This window comes from Andrographis paniculata, unplaced genomic scaffold, assembly GCF_009805555.1.
Source record: "Andrographis paniculata isolate CXL003 unplaced genomic scaffold, ASM980555v1 Contig9END, whole genome shotgun sequence".
Taxonomy (NCBI): Eukaryota; Viridiplantae; Streptophyta; class Magnoliopsida; order Lamiales; family Acanthaceae; genus Andrographis; species Andrographis paniculata.
Genome location: NW_026137639.1, coordinates 2,673,764 through 2,693,914, shown reverse-complemented (window position 1 = coordinate 2,693,914; position 20,151 = coordinate 2,673,764). Strand labels below are relative to the sequence as shown.

The 20,151-nt window shown below is 34.8% G+C and overlaps 2 protein-coding genes across 2 annotated transcripts; one reads left to right on the top strand and one right to left on the bottom strand.

Moving 5' to 3' along the window:
* Positions 1-1,843: 1,843 nt before the first annotated feature.
* On the bottom strand, positions 1,844-9,144 carry LOC127244155 (ATP-dependent zinc metalloprotease FTSH 10, mitochondrial-like). The gene is made up of 8 exons (XM_051264544.1): positions 8,908-9,144; positions 8,523-8,781; positions 8,357-8,428; positions 7,459-7,589; positions 5,706-6,203; positions 4,826-5,593; positions 2,660-2,887; positions 1,844-2,451 (listed from the first exon to the last, which is right to left on the bottom strand). Exons 1-8 carry the CDS (start codon positions 8,956-8,958, stop codon positions 1,987-1,989), a joined length of 2,472 nt encoding a protein of 823 aa, XP_051120501.1. The 5' UTR covers positions 8,959-9,144; the 3' UTR covers positions 1,844-1,986.
* Positions 9,145-16,508: 7,364 nt separating this feature from the next.
* Positions 16,509-19,749, top strand: LOC127244157 (uncharacterized). The gene is made up of 4 exons (XM_051264548.1): positions 16,509-16,722; positions 18,325-19,006; positions 19,095-19,286; positions 19,442-19,749. Exons 2-4 carry the CDS (start codon positions 18,332-18,334, stop codon positions 19,460-19,462), a joined length of 888 nt encoding a protein of 295 aa, XP_051120505.1. The 5' UTR covers positions 16,509-16,722; positions 18,325-18,331; the 3' UTR covers positions 19,463-19,749.
* Positions 19,750-20,151: the final 402 nt, after the last annotated feature.

The following is a 20,151-nucleotide window of genomic DNA, read 5'->3' as shown; positions in this document are numbered from 1 at the left end:
TCAAAGCAAGGCTGGTTGTGAAAGATTATTCGCAAGTTTGGGGAGTTGATTTCTCTGGAGTTTTTGCACCGGTAACTAGAATGGATACAATTAAAATGTTGCTTGCAATATCAACTCAAAAAGGATTAAAAGTATACTTGTTAAATTTTTTGAGTTAGTTTTTAAAATAGAATGTTACAAGATGAGATTTATGTAGAGCATTCAAATACTTCACACTTACTATCAATGGGAGAAAATCTACAGAGAAGACACCTTATGGTCTTAAGCAGACTTATAGAACATTGTACAACAAAATAAATAATTATTTGTTGAGATTGAGCTTTGAAAATAGTTTAAATGAGTCTACTATGTATGTGAAGATCAATAGGTGAAATGGTTATAATTTCACTTTATGTTGATGACTTCTTGGTTATAGGAACTGATGAAATGAAAATTTCAAAATTTAAGAAAGACATGTAAAGTACATTTGAAATGACAGATTTAGAAAATATCATTATATTCTAGGCATAAAGGTTAACAAAAAAAGAGAACAGAGTATTCATTTGCCAAAAGAAGTATGAAGAAAGTTGTAAAAAAATTAAAGATGAAGGAGTGCGGACAATAAGCACTCCAATAAACCCTAAAAAAAATTGCAGAAAGATGTTGGGAAAAACCAAGTAAATGGGAAAGTGTATAGTATATTTTTAGGTTGTCTTATATCTTACATCCATAAGACCGGAAATCATGTACATTATAAATGTTCTATCTAGATATTTAAATTGCACAAGTGAAGCTCATACGGCAGCTGCAAAAAGGATATTGAGATACATGAAAGGCACAGTAAGCTATAGAATAAAATTCAACGAAGTTGAAAATTTCAAATTATAAGGATATTTAGACAATTATTGGACTAGTTCAGTGGATAATACGAAGAGCACTTCTGGTTATTGAATTACCTTTGGCTCAGAGTGTTTCTCTTGGTGTTATAGAAAAAAAAAGTTTGTAACTCAATCAACGGCAGAAACTGAGTTTATAGGAGCAATTGTTGTAGTGAATCTAACTTCATGGTGGTTGGATAATTTGCAACATAAAAAAGAAGGAAGCATTAAAGTAATGATAACTAAGCTCCTATTGCTACTTTACTTATTCCTTAAAAAAACAAACATTTAAGGTAAAGCGTTGTACATTGAGAAAGGTAGTTAAAAAGAAGAAATGTGAAACTAATACATATTTACAAAGTCCTTCAGTGTTGGATGGTTTGAAGCATTAAGGAATATCCTTGGAATTTACAGCACTTGATTCAGAAGGAGTACGTGGGGAATCAATAATGAGTTTGGTTACAGATTAAATTTTAAGTTGAAAGTTGGGTTGAAAATAATTTATTCATAATGCATTATATATAATATAACGTTAAAAAATTAGAATATGTATTTAAATATTTTAAATACTGTATTTCAATAAAAATATATAAATATGAATATCATCTTATAAGTATAAACTTTTATATAATATAAATAAATAAATATAAATTTTTACATATGATTAATATGAAATAATTTTATAATAATTTTTGAGTATATCACATGTAATATAATATCTAAATTGAATTTGTTAAAATTTGAATTATTTTCTTGTTCAATAAGTTGTAGAGTTTAGAGAATAAGTTATTTTCTTGTTACTTGAATTTGTTAAAATTTGAATTATTTATTTTGTTGAATATATTAAATAAATGATTTATTTAAATTATAGCTCCCATGTATTTACTCTATCTAAGCACCCACAATAACAATGGTTCCAACTATAATATTCAAACCAAACCATAACAAAACAATTTCATCCTTCATATGGAAATTTACTGGGAATCAAATCAAATCATTACAGCTTGAATATTCAGGAACCATACTTTCCATAGATAATAATTATCATCTTACATTCCATTCGAAAAAATAAAAAAACAAATCTTATTATAGATAATACTAACAATTACTATTATCATTAGTATTAGTATCATGTGGGAACTACCTGAGGCTCCAGAGGCGTCGAGGGCCGGTCATCCTCCTGCGACGCGCTCTTTATATCGTCTTCCTGGAATCCTTTCTTGAATATATCATAATGCGTCGTTTCGCCCGATTTGAATGGACGCTCTCCCAGCACCCGGATCATGTCATCTTGGTGAATAGTTTCCTTTTCCAGCAACAGCTTAGCGATCTCAGCCACTTGCTCTTTGCGCTCCTCGATTAATTCCAGTGTGCGAGTGTACGCCTTATTCACCCATTCCCGGACTTCGCCATCGATGATGGCTGCTGTCTTGTTGCTGTAGGGCTTGCTCATCTCGAATCCGTCGTCTCTGGGAGGGAACGAGAGAAGACCCACTTTGTCACTGAACCCGTAAACAGCCACTTGGGCGTATGTCATTCTCGTCACTTTTTCTAGATCGTTCTGAGCTCCGGTCGATATTTTTCCCAGCAATACCTAAAGCAGGGTAGAAAAGATAACTCATTTGAATGACTACAACAACAGCTAAGTATACGCAGAACAGTCATAGCACAACTACAAGTCAGATTTTCTTATGTACGAATAAATTCGAATATGTAGTGAAATAAGTAAAAAAAAAAAAGAAAAAATCAATTCAATATCTACTGAAGGATATTAATTATCATATAAACACACGGGGGTCTACCTGTTCAGCAGCGCGGCCACCTAGAGTCATGCAAGTCATATCGAAAAGCTGCTCCTTTGTCATGAGTAGGTTTTCGTTTGGAACATACTGCGCAAATCCTAGCGCTGCAGTTCCACGGGGAACGATAGTGACTTTCAGCAAGGGTTCTGCATGTTCTAGAAACCACCCGACCACAGCATGGCCTGATTCATGAAAAGCTACAGTCCGGCGTTCAAGCTTACTTATAACCTGTTCAGGAAACAAAAAAGCAAGAAACCACACCGAAAAATCATCAGGGATGTTTTACATGCAAAAGAAGTATCACCAAACTGATCTCAAAAATAAAAGTAGACACAATGAGATGTATTCGCAGTCATTGACAGGTACAGAGAGGAACATCTATTTTGCTGAAATCTTAAACACCAGCATTTGTACGAGTGTATTTAAAAGTTGCAACACTTTCGATGATATCCATAAGGGTACTCATGAGCAAATGCATACACATTATGATGCTACTAAAGACTAGTGAACTAAAACAATACAAAAATATCAGTGATGGAAACTTCTAAAAGCAGATTACAGATGGTGACGTGTGTCGGGTACTTCTAGTCACAGACCACAATGTTTGTATTCAAGTCTCACCAAGAAAAAACTTCGTAATAGATTATAGCTAATATACTAAGGTGAGTGTAATCCACAGTGTTACAGTCGATACCAGATTTATTGCATTAAAATGTGTCCCCCCCAGCTCAGATAATGGTTATAAAATTATTTATTGGGAAGGGAAGAAAAGATGTTATCATTTGCCTATGAAATTGAGTGTGGGATTGAATTGATGTGGTTTTTAGAAAACAGTATGAATATATAATGTTGAAAGAATCAGCTCATGTATTATGATACAACAAAAACAGAGTGCTTCTATCCTAGATTAGAAAGCTACTGTTCGATTAGTTATAAGACTGGCTATTACTTCATAAATAGTCATTGGAATCTTGATTTTTAAGTATGAGAAAATATTTTCATCAATTTCAACATTCAGTAACATATCATTTAATCTTGATTGAGTTTAATAGCCTCTACTGCGACACAAATGGCTAAAAGAGTTCTATTTTTCTTTCATTGTTTGCAGAATCCATCTTTCCTAATTTGAAGCTAGACTGTTGAGAGCAAAATACTCAAAAAGAGACTGTAAAAACATTTGAGAATATAACATGATGCTTCAAAAAGCTAAACACTGTCAAAAGGTATGATTGTAGAAGTAGCTTTTTCTAAAGATACACAATATGGGTACGCTCAGTTGAATTGTTTGAGTTTGAGAGTGAGTTTAAAATGAATAGAATTGAATCATATAATATTGGAAATACATCGAAAATCAAACCTATTGTTTAAGTATTATAAGATTTCGAAAAAGCATTTCAAAGGTTTTGGAATAAAACAAATTGTTTACAAATTACACATTTATAGGCAAGACATTCAAGCACATCACATATAGCAAATAACTAAAAGTATTAAGGCTGTGTTTGTTTGGGGGTTTGGATTTTGAGTTGGAATTTGAATAGTAAAAATTTTGAATTGAAATAATTATATGATGTGATATAAATAGGTGTTGATACGATGTTTTGAATGTAAAATTAATTTTTAGTATAATATAAAAAATAAAAAATAAGTGTTTGATTTGATGTTTTTTGGGGGAAAAATGAGATGAACAGTGTATTTAAAATCCAATCCCCAAACAAACACACCCTAAATGTCAAAAGGTCATAGATAAAACACATTTTAAATAGTACCAAAATGGGTTTCATTAAAGCCGATATTAAATACAGATTAATACGAAAATAAATAGGATAACAAAATTGATTTTAAAAAAACTAGAAATAAGAATGTGGATTTCAAATACTAAAAAATTAAATTTTACATCAATTCTAAAGTCAACAAATTTCAAAATCTTCAAAAGACAAAGATACAAGTAAAAAGAACGAAGGAATTAAAATCCATTTTCAATAAATGGACCCTACAAAATTATCGATTGATGTTGTTCCATACTAGAGATACTATTTTGTTATGTCTATAGCTCAACTTCATTAATTAGATTATATTCATGCACTGGCAGAAAACATATATAGCAACAAGGGAAGGCAGAAGTCCTGATCAAATTAACCACATCCAGTTGGGGAAAAAGAAGCTTACCTTATTTTTCTTCTCAAGGCCACCGATTATCCTGTCTATAGCAGCATCAAAATGTTCCATCTTAACTTGTGAATCCTCACCCCTAGCGGCAATTAGAGCAGCTTCATTGCAAACATTTGCAATATCCGCACCAGCAAATCCAGGAGTTAGGGCTGCTAGTCTCTGAGAATAGTATGATGGCTCATGATCAAGTTTAATCTTCTTCAAATAAATCTGAAATATCTGGTCACGGCCTTTGATATCCGGCTTGTCTATGCTAATTTGGCGGTCAAATCGTCCTGGCCTCAACAATGCTTTGTCTAAAATATCAGGTCTATTTGTACCAGCAAGAACAACCACACCAGAAGTAGTGCCAAATCCATCCATTTCTACAAGTAACTGATTCAGAGTGCTTTCACGCTCATCATTGGAACCGGAAAACCCACCACGACCTCTTGCTCGACCAATCGCATCAATCTCATCAATAAATATGATGCTAGGGGCACATTGCCTAGCCTCTTGAAATAAGTTTCGAACTCGAGAAGGCCCTACTCCGACAAACATTTCCATGAAGTCAGAACCAGATATGGATAAAAAGGGTACACCAGATTCTCCAGCAGTTGCTTTGGCCAGTAGTGTTTTTCCAGTTCCAGGAGGCCCAACCAACAGAGCTCCCTTAGGGATTTTGGCTCCTAGTTCCTCATATTTCTTAGGATTCTTTAGGAAATGAACAAACTCCATAATCTCCTGCTTTGCTTCATCACAACCCGCAACATCCTTGAAGAAAACCTGGAAATGGAAACAAATACAAGAAAGAAAGAAGCTCAGCACCAGAGACAGTGCTGTGGATTACTACAATGCGCAGGCATCGGTGCTATTCATAAAACAATTATCAACAAACCTTATCTTTAGCATTTTTGTCCAACTTCGTAATGTGAGCTTTTCCAATATTGAATATGCCTCGGGCACCTTTCCCACCAGTTCCTCCAACACCAAGTCCACCTTGCATTTTACGTCCCATGTAGAAAAGGGATCCCAATAGCAAAAGAGTGGGAGCAAATCTGATCAACTCTTGGAACCATGCCATTTCTGAAACATAAGTAACAGGCACAAAATCATGCGGATCTATCCCCAATGCTTCCTGGGCTTCTTCCAACTTCTCTTCAAACGATTCAATACTTCCAATATTGAAATAATATTTATATTGGCTATTTTTTACTTTTGCATCTGTGCTGCCCACTGGTGGTACAAATTCAGATCCTCCTTCAGCCGGACTATGATCACTGTGAGTCTGTGGAGTGCTTCTTACATATACTTTAGCAACAGATTTATTAGAGATAACAATGTGATCCACTAGACCTGGTTCGAGAAGCTTGTTTCTGAATTCTTGAAAACTAATCTGCAGTCCAATGAATGGCAAATCAATGGAGTGAAAACAAGAGCAAATCCCATCCCAACAAAGAAACATAGCAGAATAGTACATGAAATACAGTCACAGATTAAAACATAATCAAACTAGTTTCATACTATTATATAGATGTTAAGTTCTTAACAGTAGCCTGACAAAAATATGGTACAAGCATTAAGAGAAAATTCATAAGTAAACCGAAAAGTATCCAATTGCAAACGATTCAAAAGCAAAATATGCTTAAATCAATAGCTGATATAGAAAGATCCAACCAAAATATGCTAAAGTATGCAGAACTTGTTTCAGGCATTTTTCCTACCAGAGCTATTTCTATACATATAGTGCACTGCAAACAATAACATCGTGAACAATGGTATTCTCATCTCTTTTAGCTACCACTGCCAATAATGTTAGATATTAAAGGCCCAAAGCATAAACAAAGTTGATTGATTCAGGACCAACCAATGAGAAATCAAGCAATAATAAGTTTTAGAAAGTAGATTATTTTACTGGGCTACCTGGAAACAATGCTATCTGGTTATCTCAGATTCTCATTTAATCGCAGTTTGTAACAATCCCAGAGATATTCCAACCAGGCAAAAAGTAATTAACCCAAAGCCAAATCCTGAAAACCATTATAGGCCTTTCTAATCTCCCAAAGTGGTTCAAAAAATAAATACCATGCAGTGACTACCACAAGACAACAGTTCCTGTTTTAATTTGCACACATAAAGATATATACAAAGAATTACAATGAAGCATCCTCATCATAATCATATCACCCAGTTAATTATAACTCAACAACCTAGAAACAGAGTAAAGAAAATACTAAATAGCAGCAGCACTATAACCAAGATGAGAAGAAAAGTTTGAAACTTGTCAGAGAACCTTAATATTATTAAAAATTTTCAGGATCCTAAATTGAATTAAAAACTGAAAATGAGTGAAAAACAAAAGCAGGAATGGAATACATACAGCTGTTAATAATAAGTACCGAATTTAACTAGGAGTTAAGTACTAAGAAAACAAGACCATGTGCTGGAACTGGAAGAATCATTGTACTGAAGCTTAATATAAATTAAGGAAGTCATGGTGTGCTTGACATAATGAAAATTATATCACAGACCGCTATTTCAACTTCACTTGTAAGCACTGAAAACATTTTATAACACAATAATGAGACATACTTGAATTGATTTGATGAAAATCCACAAAATCTAGCATTTGCAAGTCCGTAATTCAATACCTGTTTCTCTTCACTTGGCTTGGTTGACATTGTAAGGAGCAACCCAATCATCAGTATTGGCGTGAGTACATTTTGCCAATTTAATACAAATGAAGTTTTGTAATAGATCGGATCGTTTGTGTTTCCTTCCTCTGAGATAGAGAAATGAGAATTAAAGGGAGAGATATTCACCATAATTCTAACAATAATATCTCAGCAGTGATAAACTTTTTCTAAATCTCTAGAGCACTTGCTTTACAATCACATCATGTAAAAAACAAGGTTCTTGCATTCAACTGGGAGCCATTTTGTTAGCACCAAAACACACAAAGATATTGTTTCCCTCTTTGTAAAGCAGTAGATGGTCAGAACAAAAGCAACGAACTCACGAAAGAATTTATCAGATTCCATTTATTACTAAGTTAAAGCAACAATCCTCAAGGCATAGAAACTGAGATAATGTCCAGAAAGAGAAGAAGCACTCACATAGACAATGATTTTTTCTGGTGCAAGTTAAGTATAAAAACTTTATATAACTAAATATCGATCACAGTTATTGAACTTGGAGCTCTTCACACCGGTGTGTTTGTTTGGGGGATTGGATTTTAAATCTACTATTCATCCCATCTTTTCTCCCCAAAAAACATCAAATCATACACCTATTTTTCATTTTTTATATTATATTAAAAATCAATTTTACATTCAAAACATCACATCAACACCTATTTATATCACATCATACAACTATTCAAATTCAAAATTTTTACTATTCAAATCCCAACTCAAAATCCAAACCCCCAAACAAACACAATAGAGATGACCTTCAAAATCCAAACCCCCAAACAAACACAATAGAAATGACTAGGTCATCATCAAAGCAAACAAGTAATCAAATATTACAGGACGAGAACACACTAACCTTTGGGTTTCGATTTTTGCTCATTCTGCTTTGGAATTTCCTTCTTCTCTTTTGGATAAAAATTCTGATAATCTACCAATATTGGTACAGAAACACAGTGTAAGTAACAAGCAATATCTTTGATTGTCATTAAAAACAAAATACGCCAAAAAACTGGAGCTCTTACTCTTCTTCTTCTTCGGCGCCTCAGTGGAGAACAATCTACCAATTCTGGAGTTTACCCCATAGTATTTAATTTCCGATAAATTAACCTTGGGAATTGATCCCTTACTAGCTCGAACAGCGGATAAATAAGCCCTCAGAAACCCTAATTTCCCGTCAAACAAATTATCAACACAGTTCAAACCATTCACATCAGAAGCCCCAAAATTCCCCTTACTCCTCCACAACACGAGCCTCCCATTAGTCGCCCCATTAATCACATTCTGCAAAATAAAACAAGAACCACACACCCCGCAATCAAAATTTCTCACCAAAATTTATCGTCCCCTGCTCCAATCCAAACATACACATAAAGAAGCGACGCAAATACGGAAACAAAATAGGCTTACTCTGGAACGCGACGATCGAGTTAACGAAGTCCCGATCCTGGAAAAGTTCATACTTGGAATCCAAATACCACCAAAATTCGTATGCACGTATATAAATTTCTTCAACTTCTGGCTGGATTACCTCGGTAGTTGATCGGCTAAACAAGCTTGGACAGGATGAACAAAGGGTGGGGTGGGGGATATTTTGGCGTTCCGTCGTCTGGCAGTCGTATTCGATTGGGCAATGAAATCAGCTTTCGCTGGTAATATATGTGAAATGGTGGGCTGCCCTCCCTGCCCAGACTTGCATAACAAGACTTGTACCCGGGTCGGGTCGGGTCTGGGAACACTACCCGCTTCTCTATCCGTTGCCAAAGATTTTTGTATTGGATTTTTTAATTCAGCTTTATGCAATCGTGGGTCGTTTATTTTACGTTCTTATATCTGGTTTTTTTACCCAAATTTTTTTTAAAGTTAATTGATTCTAATTAGAAATTACTTTATTTGTCCACCACAATTGACATTATCTTTATTTTTATATGTCTCATAACAATTGATATATTTATATTTTGAGTAAAATTTACAAAATCAAATATAAACTCATGTAAAAAATTTTTATTTATATCTCTCCTTAAAAAATAATAAATAAAAGTATCTTTTTATTTACTTGTATTATAGAAAAGTTTATTTTCTACAAAATATGGTATTTATATTGCATATATTTTTTTATTCCTACATAATTTTTAAAATATTTAAATATATATTTTAATTTTTTTAATCATATCTATTAAATTTACTTTAAAAAAATATCAATATTATTTATTACATACAAAATAATAAAATAATATCATAACTCACTTTTATTAACTAATTAATATTCGTACCTTAAATATAGTGTCCCTAATCAAATGGTCCAATTATAGATATTCACTTAAATCACATTTAACAATTGATGCATATTTTATTTTATTTTTGTTAAGCACAAAAAATAATAATAATAATAATAATAATAATAATAATAATAATAATAATAATAATAATAATAATAATAAGGTATCCAGAGTCAGTCGGTGGGTTCTCAGTCGGTTGGTTCTCAATCAGATAAGCAAGTCAGATGGTCCGCGGTCGGGCAAGCAGGTCGGATTATCCGTCAGATAAATGGGTCGGTTGATACAAAGGTTGGCTGCTATGGGGGTCGGTCGAAAAAGGAAGTTGGGCGAAGAAAGGTCTGTTGATAGGTCAGACGATTGAAGAGACCAAATAGTGGTCGTTTGATGGGGCGACCAGTGAGTTTTTTGATCTGGCGACCAATTATGTATCTAGATTGGTCGGTTGGTCGGTCGTTGGGTTATGCGGTTGGCGAGGCGGTTAAAGACATGTGTCAATGAAAGAGGCAGTTCTGAGTTCTGTAACTGGTGGGAACGGTTGGTGAAACAGTGCGACGGTTCTGAACGTTTTCTTCAAAGAATATTTAAGGATTTGGATCATCATTTGGCAAGGCATCTTCAATCAACTTCAACAAAGCAAAGTCAGATTTGGGGATCACCACTTTAAATTTCAGTCTTTTATTTTCCAGTTTATTTTCTGTACGTTACAGTGTTTAGAGATTCCTAATCTCAGGCACTAATTAATCAAGTTTAAGGATATTTTTAATATCTTTGAATTTTACTTTATTTTTGTTGAAAAATTACATCAACAAATTGGCGACCACAGTGGGAGAAAGGCAAGATTGCTGATCCTACATCAACACAAAATGTCATACAACTGAGGTCTGGCCGAATCATCAGAAAAATCAATATGGCAGGCACACAACCTCAATCATCATCAGCACCGGTGGGAGAGAATGTTTCACCACCAGTCATGCCAAATGCCGGGGAAATCCCACAACCACCAACTGATTGGTGGTCTTATGTTCAACAAATGAACAACCGGCATACTTTGGTTATGCAGAATTTGTTGCGTGAGCAACAAACGAGCATGTTGCGTGAACAACAAAATCTAATGCAAAACATGTTGGATCAGGCATTCTCCAGATTCACCCTGTATCCAAACATGCTTCCAGCCGTGTCACCTTCTCGTTTTCAGGCGACTTTCTCAGGATCAACGTTTGCAGAACCATCATACGTTGACAGTACGTTTCCAAGCGTTACAACTTTCAACCGAACAGATATGGGGAAGATTCCTCTAACTTTCCCAGATAATGTTCCTTTGGGACCGAGGGTTGATAATACCCAGCCGAATGAGAGATTAGAGGGACAGACTCATAATCCCATCCCAGCCGAACCAGTCTTCTCCAGAGAAGAAAGATTGGGAGGTCAGACTCACGATCACATTCCAGTGTTCGACCATATTCCACCCAGAGTAGATCCGGAGGATATTGCTCAAGTTCTGCGGGTGCATTTCGGAATGAATCCGCAAACGGTGAACAGGCCGGTTTACCAGAGGCCATTTCCAGAAAGGATCATTAACGATCATCCTCTCCCGAGAAATTATAGGCCACCAGACTTCTATTCTTTTTCGGGAGAAGACGGAGCCTCTACCATTGAGCATGTGGGTCGCTTCACGGCTCAATTGGGAGAAGTAGGCAACAATCCGTTTCACAAGTTACAATTGTTTGGGTTGTCGCTCACAAGAACAGCTTTTTCTTGGTATGTCAGTCTGCCGCCTGGACAGTTGCAAACTTGGGAAGATTTAGAGGCAGATTTTCATGGAAGGTTCTTTAATCCTCTGCCGACAGTCTCACTGATAGACCTTCTGGAGATCACGCAGATGCCGGAAGAGACCGGCTACCAATTCATAGAGAGGATGCGATTGATGAAGGGACGATGTCCTACGATGATCAATGAAAGCGAAATGACCAATTTGGTGGTCAGGAACATGCATACCAGACTTCGCGAGGCCCTGACAGCCCACGACTTTCAAGATCTGGCCAGTTTAGCATCCACGACAAGAAGGTTAGAATCCTTTTTTACAGAAATTAATCATGACTTCCGTCAGGGGGGAGATGCTGAAGCAATGTTAGTGCAAGATCGACCAACGTCCAGGCCAGCACCAGTCCGCGATAAATGGAGGTCGGGTCCAACGTAGCCTCGAAGGATGGAGGTCGGATCTGAGGCTGACGTAGCCTCGGATGCCGGCCTGCAAACTCCTAAAACATCACTGGAAGTGATGTTTAGGAGTCTTGAGGAGGAGGCTTATTGTTAAGCACAAAAAATAATAATAATAATAATAATAATAATAATAATAATAATAATAATAATAAGGTATCCAGAGTCAGTCGGTGGGTTCTCAGTCGGTTGGTTCTCAATCAGATAAGCAAGTCAGATAGTCCGCGGTCGGGCAAGCAGGTCGGATTATCCGTCAGATAAATGGGTCGGTTGATACAAAGGTTGGCTGCTATGGGGGTCGGTCGAAAAAGGAAGTTGGGCGAAGAAAGGTCTGTTGATAGGTCAGACGATTGAAGAGACCAAATAGTGGTCGTTTGATGGGGCGACCAGTGAGTTTTTTGATCTGGCGACCAATTATGTATCTAGATTGGTCGGTTGGTCGGTCGTTGGGTTATGCGGTTGGCGAGGCGGTTAAAGACATGTGTCAATGAAAGAGGCAGTTCTGAGTTCTGTAACTGGTGGGAACGGTTGGTGAAACAGTGCGACGGTTCTGAAGGTTTTCTTCAAAGAATATTTAAGGATTTGGATCATCATTTGGCAAGGCATCTTCAATCAACTTCAACAAAGCAAAGTCAGATTTGGGGATCACCACTTTAAATTTCAGTCTTTTATTTTCCAGTTTATTTTCTGTACGTTACAGTGTTTAGAGATTCCTAATCTCAGGCACTAATTAATCAAGTTTAAGGATATTTTTAATATCTTTGAATTTTACTTTATTTTTGTTGAAAAATTACATCAACAATTTTATTTTATTTTTTTTTGTTATTACTACCTGCTACTTATTAGTTTCTTTATAAGCAAGCAAAACATTAGTTTTTACATATTTTTTTAATATGAACTAAGAGTGTTACTATATCGTCTAAATCTATAAAATACTATTCTTACGTACGTACTTCTTATAGTATAATGTTTTTTTAATATTAATATAGTAAAATTGAAATTTTATTAAAAATAGCCAAATGGTTATGCTTTTATTGGACATGTACAATTATTTGAAATTTATATGATAAACTTACACTATTTTGAACAACAAGAAAAGAAAATGGATTGCAGAAGATGATTGGACCACTCTTAGCAAAATGAGAATTGTGAGAACAAAGTCTACCGTGAAATCGAGTCGAGGATGAATTATCTTTCCGAAAATTAGATCCACCTTGATAGTGCCTTTGGTGGCTGGCGTTCTAATTTAAAGATAAAACGGATTCTGTCTCCGATGAGAATGACACCTCAAATTGTTGGAGCTCCGGCGAACAGAGCGAGAGAGGAAGTAAGCTGGGGAGGTTGTCGGAAAGCTATAAGAGATGAAAGAAGGAAGAGAGAATATTGTTGGTGTGTTTAGAAAGAAAGGGGGAGACCTTCTATATAGGTGTCTCCACTCGGCTAAAATGACAGGGGATCAATCGCGATCATAATTACGACTTTAATTGCCGATGTAATTTATTCTAAATTCAAACATTCCATTTGAAGTGGTCGTAATTGATTCTAATAGCAAACTTTCTGTTTGTGACGATCGTAATTTATTCTAATTTCAAACTTTCCGTTTGAAACAATTTAATTTATTGTAATTTTAAACATTTCATTTGAGATTATAATAAATTCATCCAACGAATAATATTTTATCCAAATAATACTGCGACTTAGACCATATATCCGGGTTTAACTTAAGGCTGCACAATTTGGTTTGTTTCAAGACAGGCAAAATAGCCAAAATATTAATCAAACTCCATATACAATAAATAAATAATATTTATTTTTTTTCTAAATTAATCTAATTAATTTAGTACATCGGCCCATCACATTTTCACTCACCAATTAATCAGTTGCATAAATAACCGATTATCCAACAATCTCCCATGTGAGTGGAAATGCCCATAAAAGGACATAAGCCCAACTCAGGCCCTGTGAGACATTGACACATCAGGACATGTAGCTTGTGTCTTTGAACCTTCCATAATCAACATTGCAGAGTGTACTGGTGGTCCAGTTGATGTTATCCATTGAACTGTTCCACCTCTGCGTGCATTTGGTCAATAATATTGACGTGTCGCTATCTCAGTCTCAACTTTGTTTTCACGTTTTGATCCTTTTCGGCCATGGATCTCGTCTTTGGATTCATAAGCGTTTCGTTTGAAGCGGCTCACACTTCACACTTATATATGTAATCTTATCTCAAGGTATTTAACTCACACATTTAGGATTATTAAGAGCCATTGACTTAACCTCACCACTTTTGCACATTATAACACTCATTGCTTTTTAGGGAATTGTAATTGAGTATTCGTATCGGAGTCTTACAACTTAGTTATCACATTGAACCAAAGCTTAAGATTTCCTAGTGATTTTGTTGGGTTACCCCTCTAATCGTCTCTATCTTGTGGATTTCAAACTCATTCCCTTTAGCAGTTTGTACATTTGATTTCTCTGCAACCCTTTGGTTAGCGGATCTGCTAGGTTTTCTATTGACTTTACACATTCAATACTCAAAACCCCACTGGTGATAATATACCTTACAAATTTATGTCTACATCGGATATGTCGGGATTTATGGTTGTGGATTCCATTCTTAGCTCTTGCTATTGCAGCTTCTCTATCGCAATGAATCATCACGAGGGGTACTTGTTTTGTCTAGTATGGAACATCATCCATAAAGTTCCTCAGCCATTCGGCTTCCTCGTCAGCTTTGTCCAAGGCGATGAACTCCGATTCTATTGTGGACCGTGCAATGCACATCTGTTTTGTGGATTTCCACAAAACATCTCCTCCTCCAATTGTAAATATATATCCACTTGTAAACAGTGAATCTTTTGCATCAGAATTCCAATTGGCATCGCATTACCCTTCGAGTACCGATGGATATCTTCCGTAGTGTATACCAAAATTCAAAGTAAATTTAAGAAAACTTAATACTATTACTAGTGCTTTTAAGTGTTCATGACTGAGGTTGCTAGTGTATCGACTCAGTTTGTTTATAGAGCAAGCCATGTCAGGTCTTATATAATTTGTTAAGTACATTAGGCTTTCAATAATTTTGGCATAGTTTTCTTGAGCTACGGGCTCTACCCTATTCTTGATCAAGTGCACACTGAGGTCTATTGGGGTTTTCATTGGAGTGTTGTTTTAGGCATTGAAATTTGTCAAAATCTTTTCCACATAGTGGGATTGGGTTAGAACAATACTTTCGTCTTGTCTTAGAATCTTCATTCAAAGGATGGCGTCGGCTAACCCCAAGTTTTTCATGTCGAAGTTACGACCCGACATGCATTTGACCTCGTTGATCAGGCTAACATCCTTAGCTATGATCAGTAAGTCATTTACATATGGACAAATATGATAAAAGCAGAATGTGTTTATTTGAAATAGACACATTTGTCACAATCATTTATTTTAAAACCATTTGATAACATCATTTATCAAATCTTAAATGCCATTGTAAATGTACCTGTTTCAGTCCATACAGGGACTTTGTCCATTTGCGCACATTTTTCTCTTAGCCAGAGACGACTTATTACACTTAGTAAATGAATTTTGATATTTATTTGAATGTTGGAATAATTATATAATTATTAGTTTTCAAACGAATAAGAAAGATATATGTTATTCTTAATGAATAATAAAATAGATTGTTAAAAATAAAATAAACAAATATAATTTTGATAATTTGTTATTTATTTCTGTCATTTAATTAGGATTTAAAAAAAAATAAAAATAAAAACATTATTATCAAATTATTTTTTTTATTGTAAATATAAATCATAAAAAAATAAAAATTTACATGCAGTCAAATTGAGATAGATTATAACTATATGCTATTGAATTACAAATATAAATAATTTATTTATTTTTATTATAATTTAATTGCAAATGGATAATATATATATAAATTATTTATCTGAATTTTAAATATTATTTTTAATATTAATTAATTTATAGGTTACTATACCTGTTTTTTTTAATATATTTTTTAATATACCTGTCTATTTAAGATCTATAAATATATTTAAAAATAAAATTTTATATATGTAGAAATGCTATTGTATATATCAATATTTTTTTATTATTAAATTTTATATTTCAATATTTAGAATATTAAAAATTAATTATGTAAAATATTTTGATTTATTTAAATAATTTTTATACTTAAAAAATAATATATTTAATAATAATAATTAATTTAATAATTCAATAAAATTTATAATTTTAAGTCACCACACTCCACTTGTATATAAATATATAACAAATAAAGTTATAGTACTAGCCGCGTCGCCGTGTAATTCATGGGCACAGTAAAATTAATACAAATAATAAAAGAGAGAGAAATAATATAATAAGATACTTGTAACATTAGTACTATTTGACCGCTATTTTTTTAAAATAAATATATATTTTTTTTTTAACAAAATATTTTATTATATACTATTTTAATATCAATTCAAATGACGAACCTATACCAAGAAACATACCTAAATTAAACCGTCGAAATCCTGCCTTTTTCCTTAGTTTGTCCCTCGAATTCCTTCTTTTCTTTCCCAACTCCTCTTCCCTCTTCCCTCAACACTCCCTCCGGGCCATAGCCCGTACCACTCCGTCACAAAGTCGGTGCGATTCCGGTGAGCTGTTGGTCTAAGCGTTCCTCCGCCAACGACTGCACTTCGGCGAGAGCATCTCCAAGGTAATTAATAATCAAATTGTTCTCAATTTGAAAGAGATTTGAAATTTAACTTGACTGGAACGAAGTTTGTATGCCATGAAAGGTAGAGGGTTTTATTAACACCACGGAAGTCGTAAAAATAATGTTAATTGGATCGAAGTAAACCCTTATTTATAATTGGGCAAGGTTTTCCATTTTACTTGGAGAAAACTTGATTGTCGAGAATTTGTAACGACAATGATTTGTAGTTGTCTCTTTTGGATTTTATGGATTGTTGGAGGATTATGGCGCAGTAGATATGGATTTTGAACTGATTGGGACTTAGGTTTTGACGATGTTCCTAGTTGTCTTTGTTTTTTTCTTTTTTTGTATGTGCGAGGAATACGAAGTTGTTGGAGAAAACATGCTTCTATGGTATTACTTGGTTTGTTTTTGTAAGAATCAACATCATGTTGTTTGGAGAAGAGATTGTAGTTCATACTTTTATTTCTTCATCATTCTCGATAACTGTTAATTCATCACCCGACACGGACACGCCCAAAATGGATCTGAATATTTGTTTGAAAAGAAAGAAAAGAGATTTTTATTGTGTTGCTTCATTAATTGAAAAGCGAATATTTGTGCATGTGGATCGAAGGAGATGATCAATATGTGTTGCAGTAATATAGGATGCATTACTTTGATTCTGTAGACTGGGATTCTGAGTTCTTGTATTCAAATCATATCAATTGCATACAATTCATTGTTTTTCTATTACTCAATTGCCGCCATAGTCTAGATCTCAATTTTGGTTTAAGGCTTCGAATTGCTGACTATTGGTCTAACATTTTTAACAAACACATTAAAAAACTAACTAGTAAATCTGATACTAGTTAGAACTATCTCATATTCTTGTTCTTAGTGCATCCTGCAAATTGCAAAACCCCAGCAGTCGCCAGGTCTCACTTATATATGCTATATATTTATATATCTTCCCTGATCTCTCTACTGAGTTCAACAATGGTGTTTTTAGAATTATATTAACGGTCCTAGGGCTCCATATAGTTTACCTTAACCCTTTTTGGTTTCAGTTTATATATTCTCTTTGTTTCTTGCTTCTAATTCTGTTTAGTACTTTGGTGCCAGTTTGTCTTGGAATGTACTGGAATCTTGCTTGTTTTGTTACTTTAGATTTCATTGTTTGACTAGAGATACCAAGCCTCTATTCTCCTTAAAACTAAATGATGCGATGGCTATATATGAGAGAATGCTTTTGTTGTGTGATCCTATAACTCGGCCAAATTGGCAATTTCTGTTTCAAATTTCGTTACACTTTGTTAGCATCATTTTATATGTTCGTAGTATGTATCATGTTTAACTCTGAATTATGTACGTGTGTGTCCATTATGAATTTGGGTGCTTAATCCATATCAATTGCAATGGATGGTGCCATTCCACTAGTTTTCAGGGAAGAAGATTAACTTCTTCTCGTTTCTTTTATCTTTGTGGTTTTCTTGATTTCAAAATTCATGAAGGTTATGCTCATTTTATTCATACACAGCATCTGCTGCCTTGCAAAACCAATTCCTTGTTTAATTTCTGTGTACCTTTTAAGATTCATTATATCCTTTGTTATTTTTCCAGTTGAGGAATGGAGGTTGAATGCGACCATTATGATGTTTTGGGGCTGCCATCTGGTGAGGAAGGTGCCAAGCTTTCAGAACAAGAAATAAATAAAGCATATCGATCAAAGGCCAGGGAACTGCATCCAGACAAGAGGCCTGATGATCCCAATGCACATGCTGATTTTCTAAAGCTTAAAACTTCGTATGAAGTTCTCAAAGATGAAAAGGCTAGGAAGCTATTTGATGATCTACTCAGAGTGAAAAGGGAGAAGCTTCTTCGACAAGGACAACAAGATTCAAAGCGCCGAAAAATGATGTCAGATCTTGAAGAAAGGGAGCGATCTGCTTTCACTCAAGTCGATCCCACCTTGAAAGCTAAAGAGGAGGAAGAGAGGATATCTCGAAAACTCAAGGATGAGATAGCTAGAATCCGGGCAATGCATGCTAAGAAAATGCCAACTGCTACAGCACAGTCCAAGGAAGAGAGACCAGAAAGGGAAAAAGATAACAAGAATAGCGGAGGCAATGCATTGGATAAGCAAAAGATTCTTAAAGTTTCGTGGGAGAAGACGGGTGGGGATTACACTGCACAGGAACTTCGGGAAATATTTGAGAAATTTGGTACTGTCGAGGATGTAGTCATCAAGAGTACCAAGAAGAAAGGATCAGCACTTGTAGTAATGGCAAATAAAGAAGCAGCTGTATGTTTAGTCGGTTTTCACTTAGTCTTGTGTTTCGTTTTTATACTATTGTCCTTTTCGGTTCTCATGGAAAATGTGATTTTTGCAGGGTGCAACTACCGGGCATGTCTTGGGCGATCTTTCAAATCCTCTTCTAGTTTTGCCTCTCCAACCAGCTACAGCTTCATCGCCGGCTATTTTTGGCGCCGAGAGAAAGGAGGCCGATCATCCGAAATTGGACAATCTGGTTGGTGCTGGATATCAGGCATTTGAAGATTCGGTGCTGGAGAAACTAAAAAAGGTAAAATACTTTCCCATTCTGCCTTTTTGCAAGCATAAGAAATTCAGTTAGTTTGTGCTCAGAGCTTATGAATTTATTCTTTTTTCGCATTTATATGTTTTTTCTTTCCTTTTCGTCGTTTCTTTCTGTTACCAAAACAAAAATCTACCGTGAAGGCTGCTAAGGAGAAAAAGTGAAGCGCCGAAACAGTTTGGGAGATTGATCATTGCATTGAAATCAAAGCATGTCCAGAGAAGTAGAAAATTGGAGTAAATCACATAGCAATCAATGCCTGTTCTACATACTACCTTAAATTTTTGCAGTTGAAATTGGACAAGGATGCAAAACCTTGTCGAGGAACAGATTCAGAGTTATTCAATCTTGTTCTTGTCCTCTCTTGTAATGTTATTAAGGTAGATCCTTTTGTAAAGTAACAGCTTCTCCATACTCTTAAAACTTTATTTCAGTATTTCTTTCATGATCACCAATTGTCTTGTCTTGTCTTGCAAATGTGATGATCTATCTTGCCAAAGAACAGATATAAACTTAGGTACACATTTATATATAGTTTGATGCTCGCTGGCCAATAAGTTTGTTCGTCGGTGGTTCATCAGGGGTGGGCAAAAAAATCGAACCGAACCGCCGAATTGCTGAACAGACCTGAACCGAATCGAATTTTTGGTTAACTGAACAAATTCGATTAGAATACAAATAATGTATATTTGATATTTATTCGGTTCGATTTCGGTTTTTTATATTTTTTTTCGATTCGGTTAATATATTCGTATATTTATATTATTATATTTTAAAATTTATATAAATAATTATGTTCGGTTTCGGTTCGGATATTTGAAATATTTGCAAATATTTTGATTTAATTAGAATT

Bases quoted from the DNA above. Each gene is read 5' to 3' on its own strand.
- LOC127244155 (XM_051264544.1), bottom strand. From the start codon at position 8,958: ATGAACTTTTCCAGGATCGGGACTTCGTTAACTCGATCGTCGCGTTCC. The intron at 6,204-7,458 runs GTATTGAATTAC...ATTGGACTGCAG, and splicing joins AGCCAAGTGAAGAGAAACAG to ATTAGTTTTCAAGAATTCAG. The intron at 2,452-2,659 runs GTAGACCCCCGT...ACCCTGCTTTAG, and splicing joins GTGGCCGCGCTGCTGAACAG to GTATTGCTGGGAAAAATATC.
- LOC127244157 (XM_051264548.1), top strand. From the start codon at position 18,332: ATGGAGGTTGAATGCGACCATTATGATGTTTTGGGGCTGCCATCTGGT. The intron at 19,007-19,094 runs GTATGTTTAGTC...TGATTTTTGCAG, and splicing joins TGGCAAATAAAGAAGCAGCT to GGTGCAACTACCGGGCATGT. The intron at 19,287-19,441 runs GTAAAATACTTT...TCTACCGTGAAG, and splicing joins TGCTGGAGAAACTAAAAAAG to GCTGCTAAGGAGAAAAAGTG.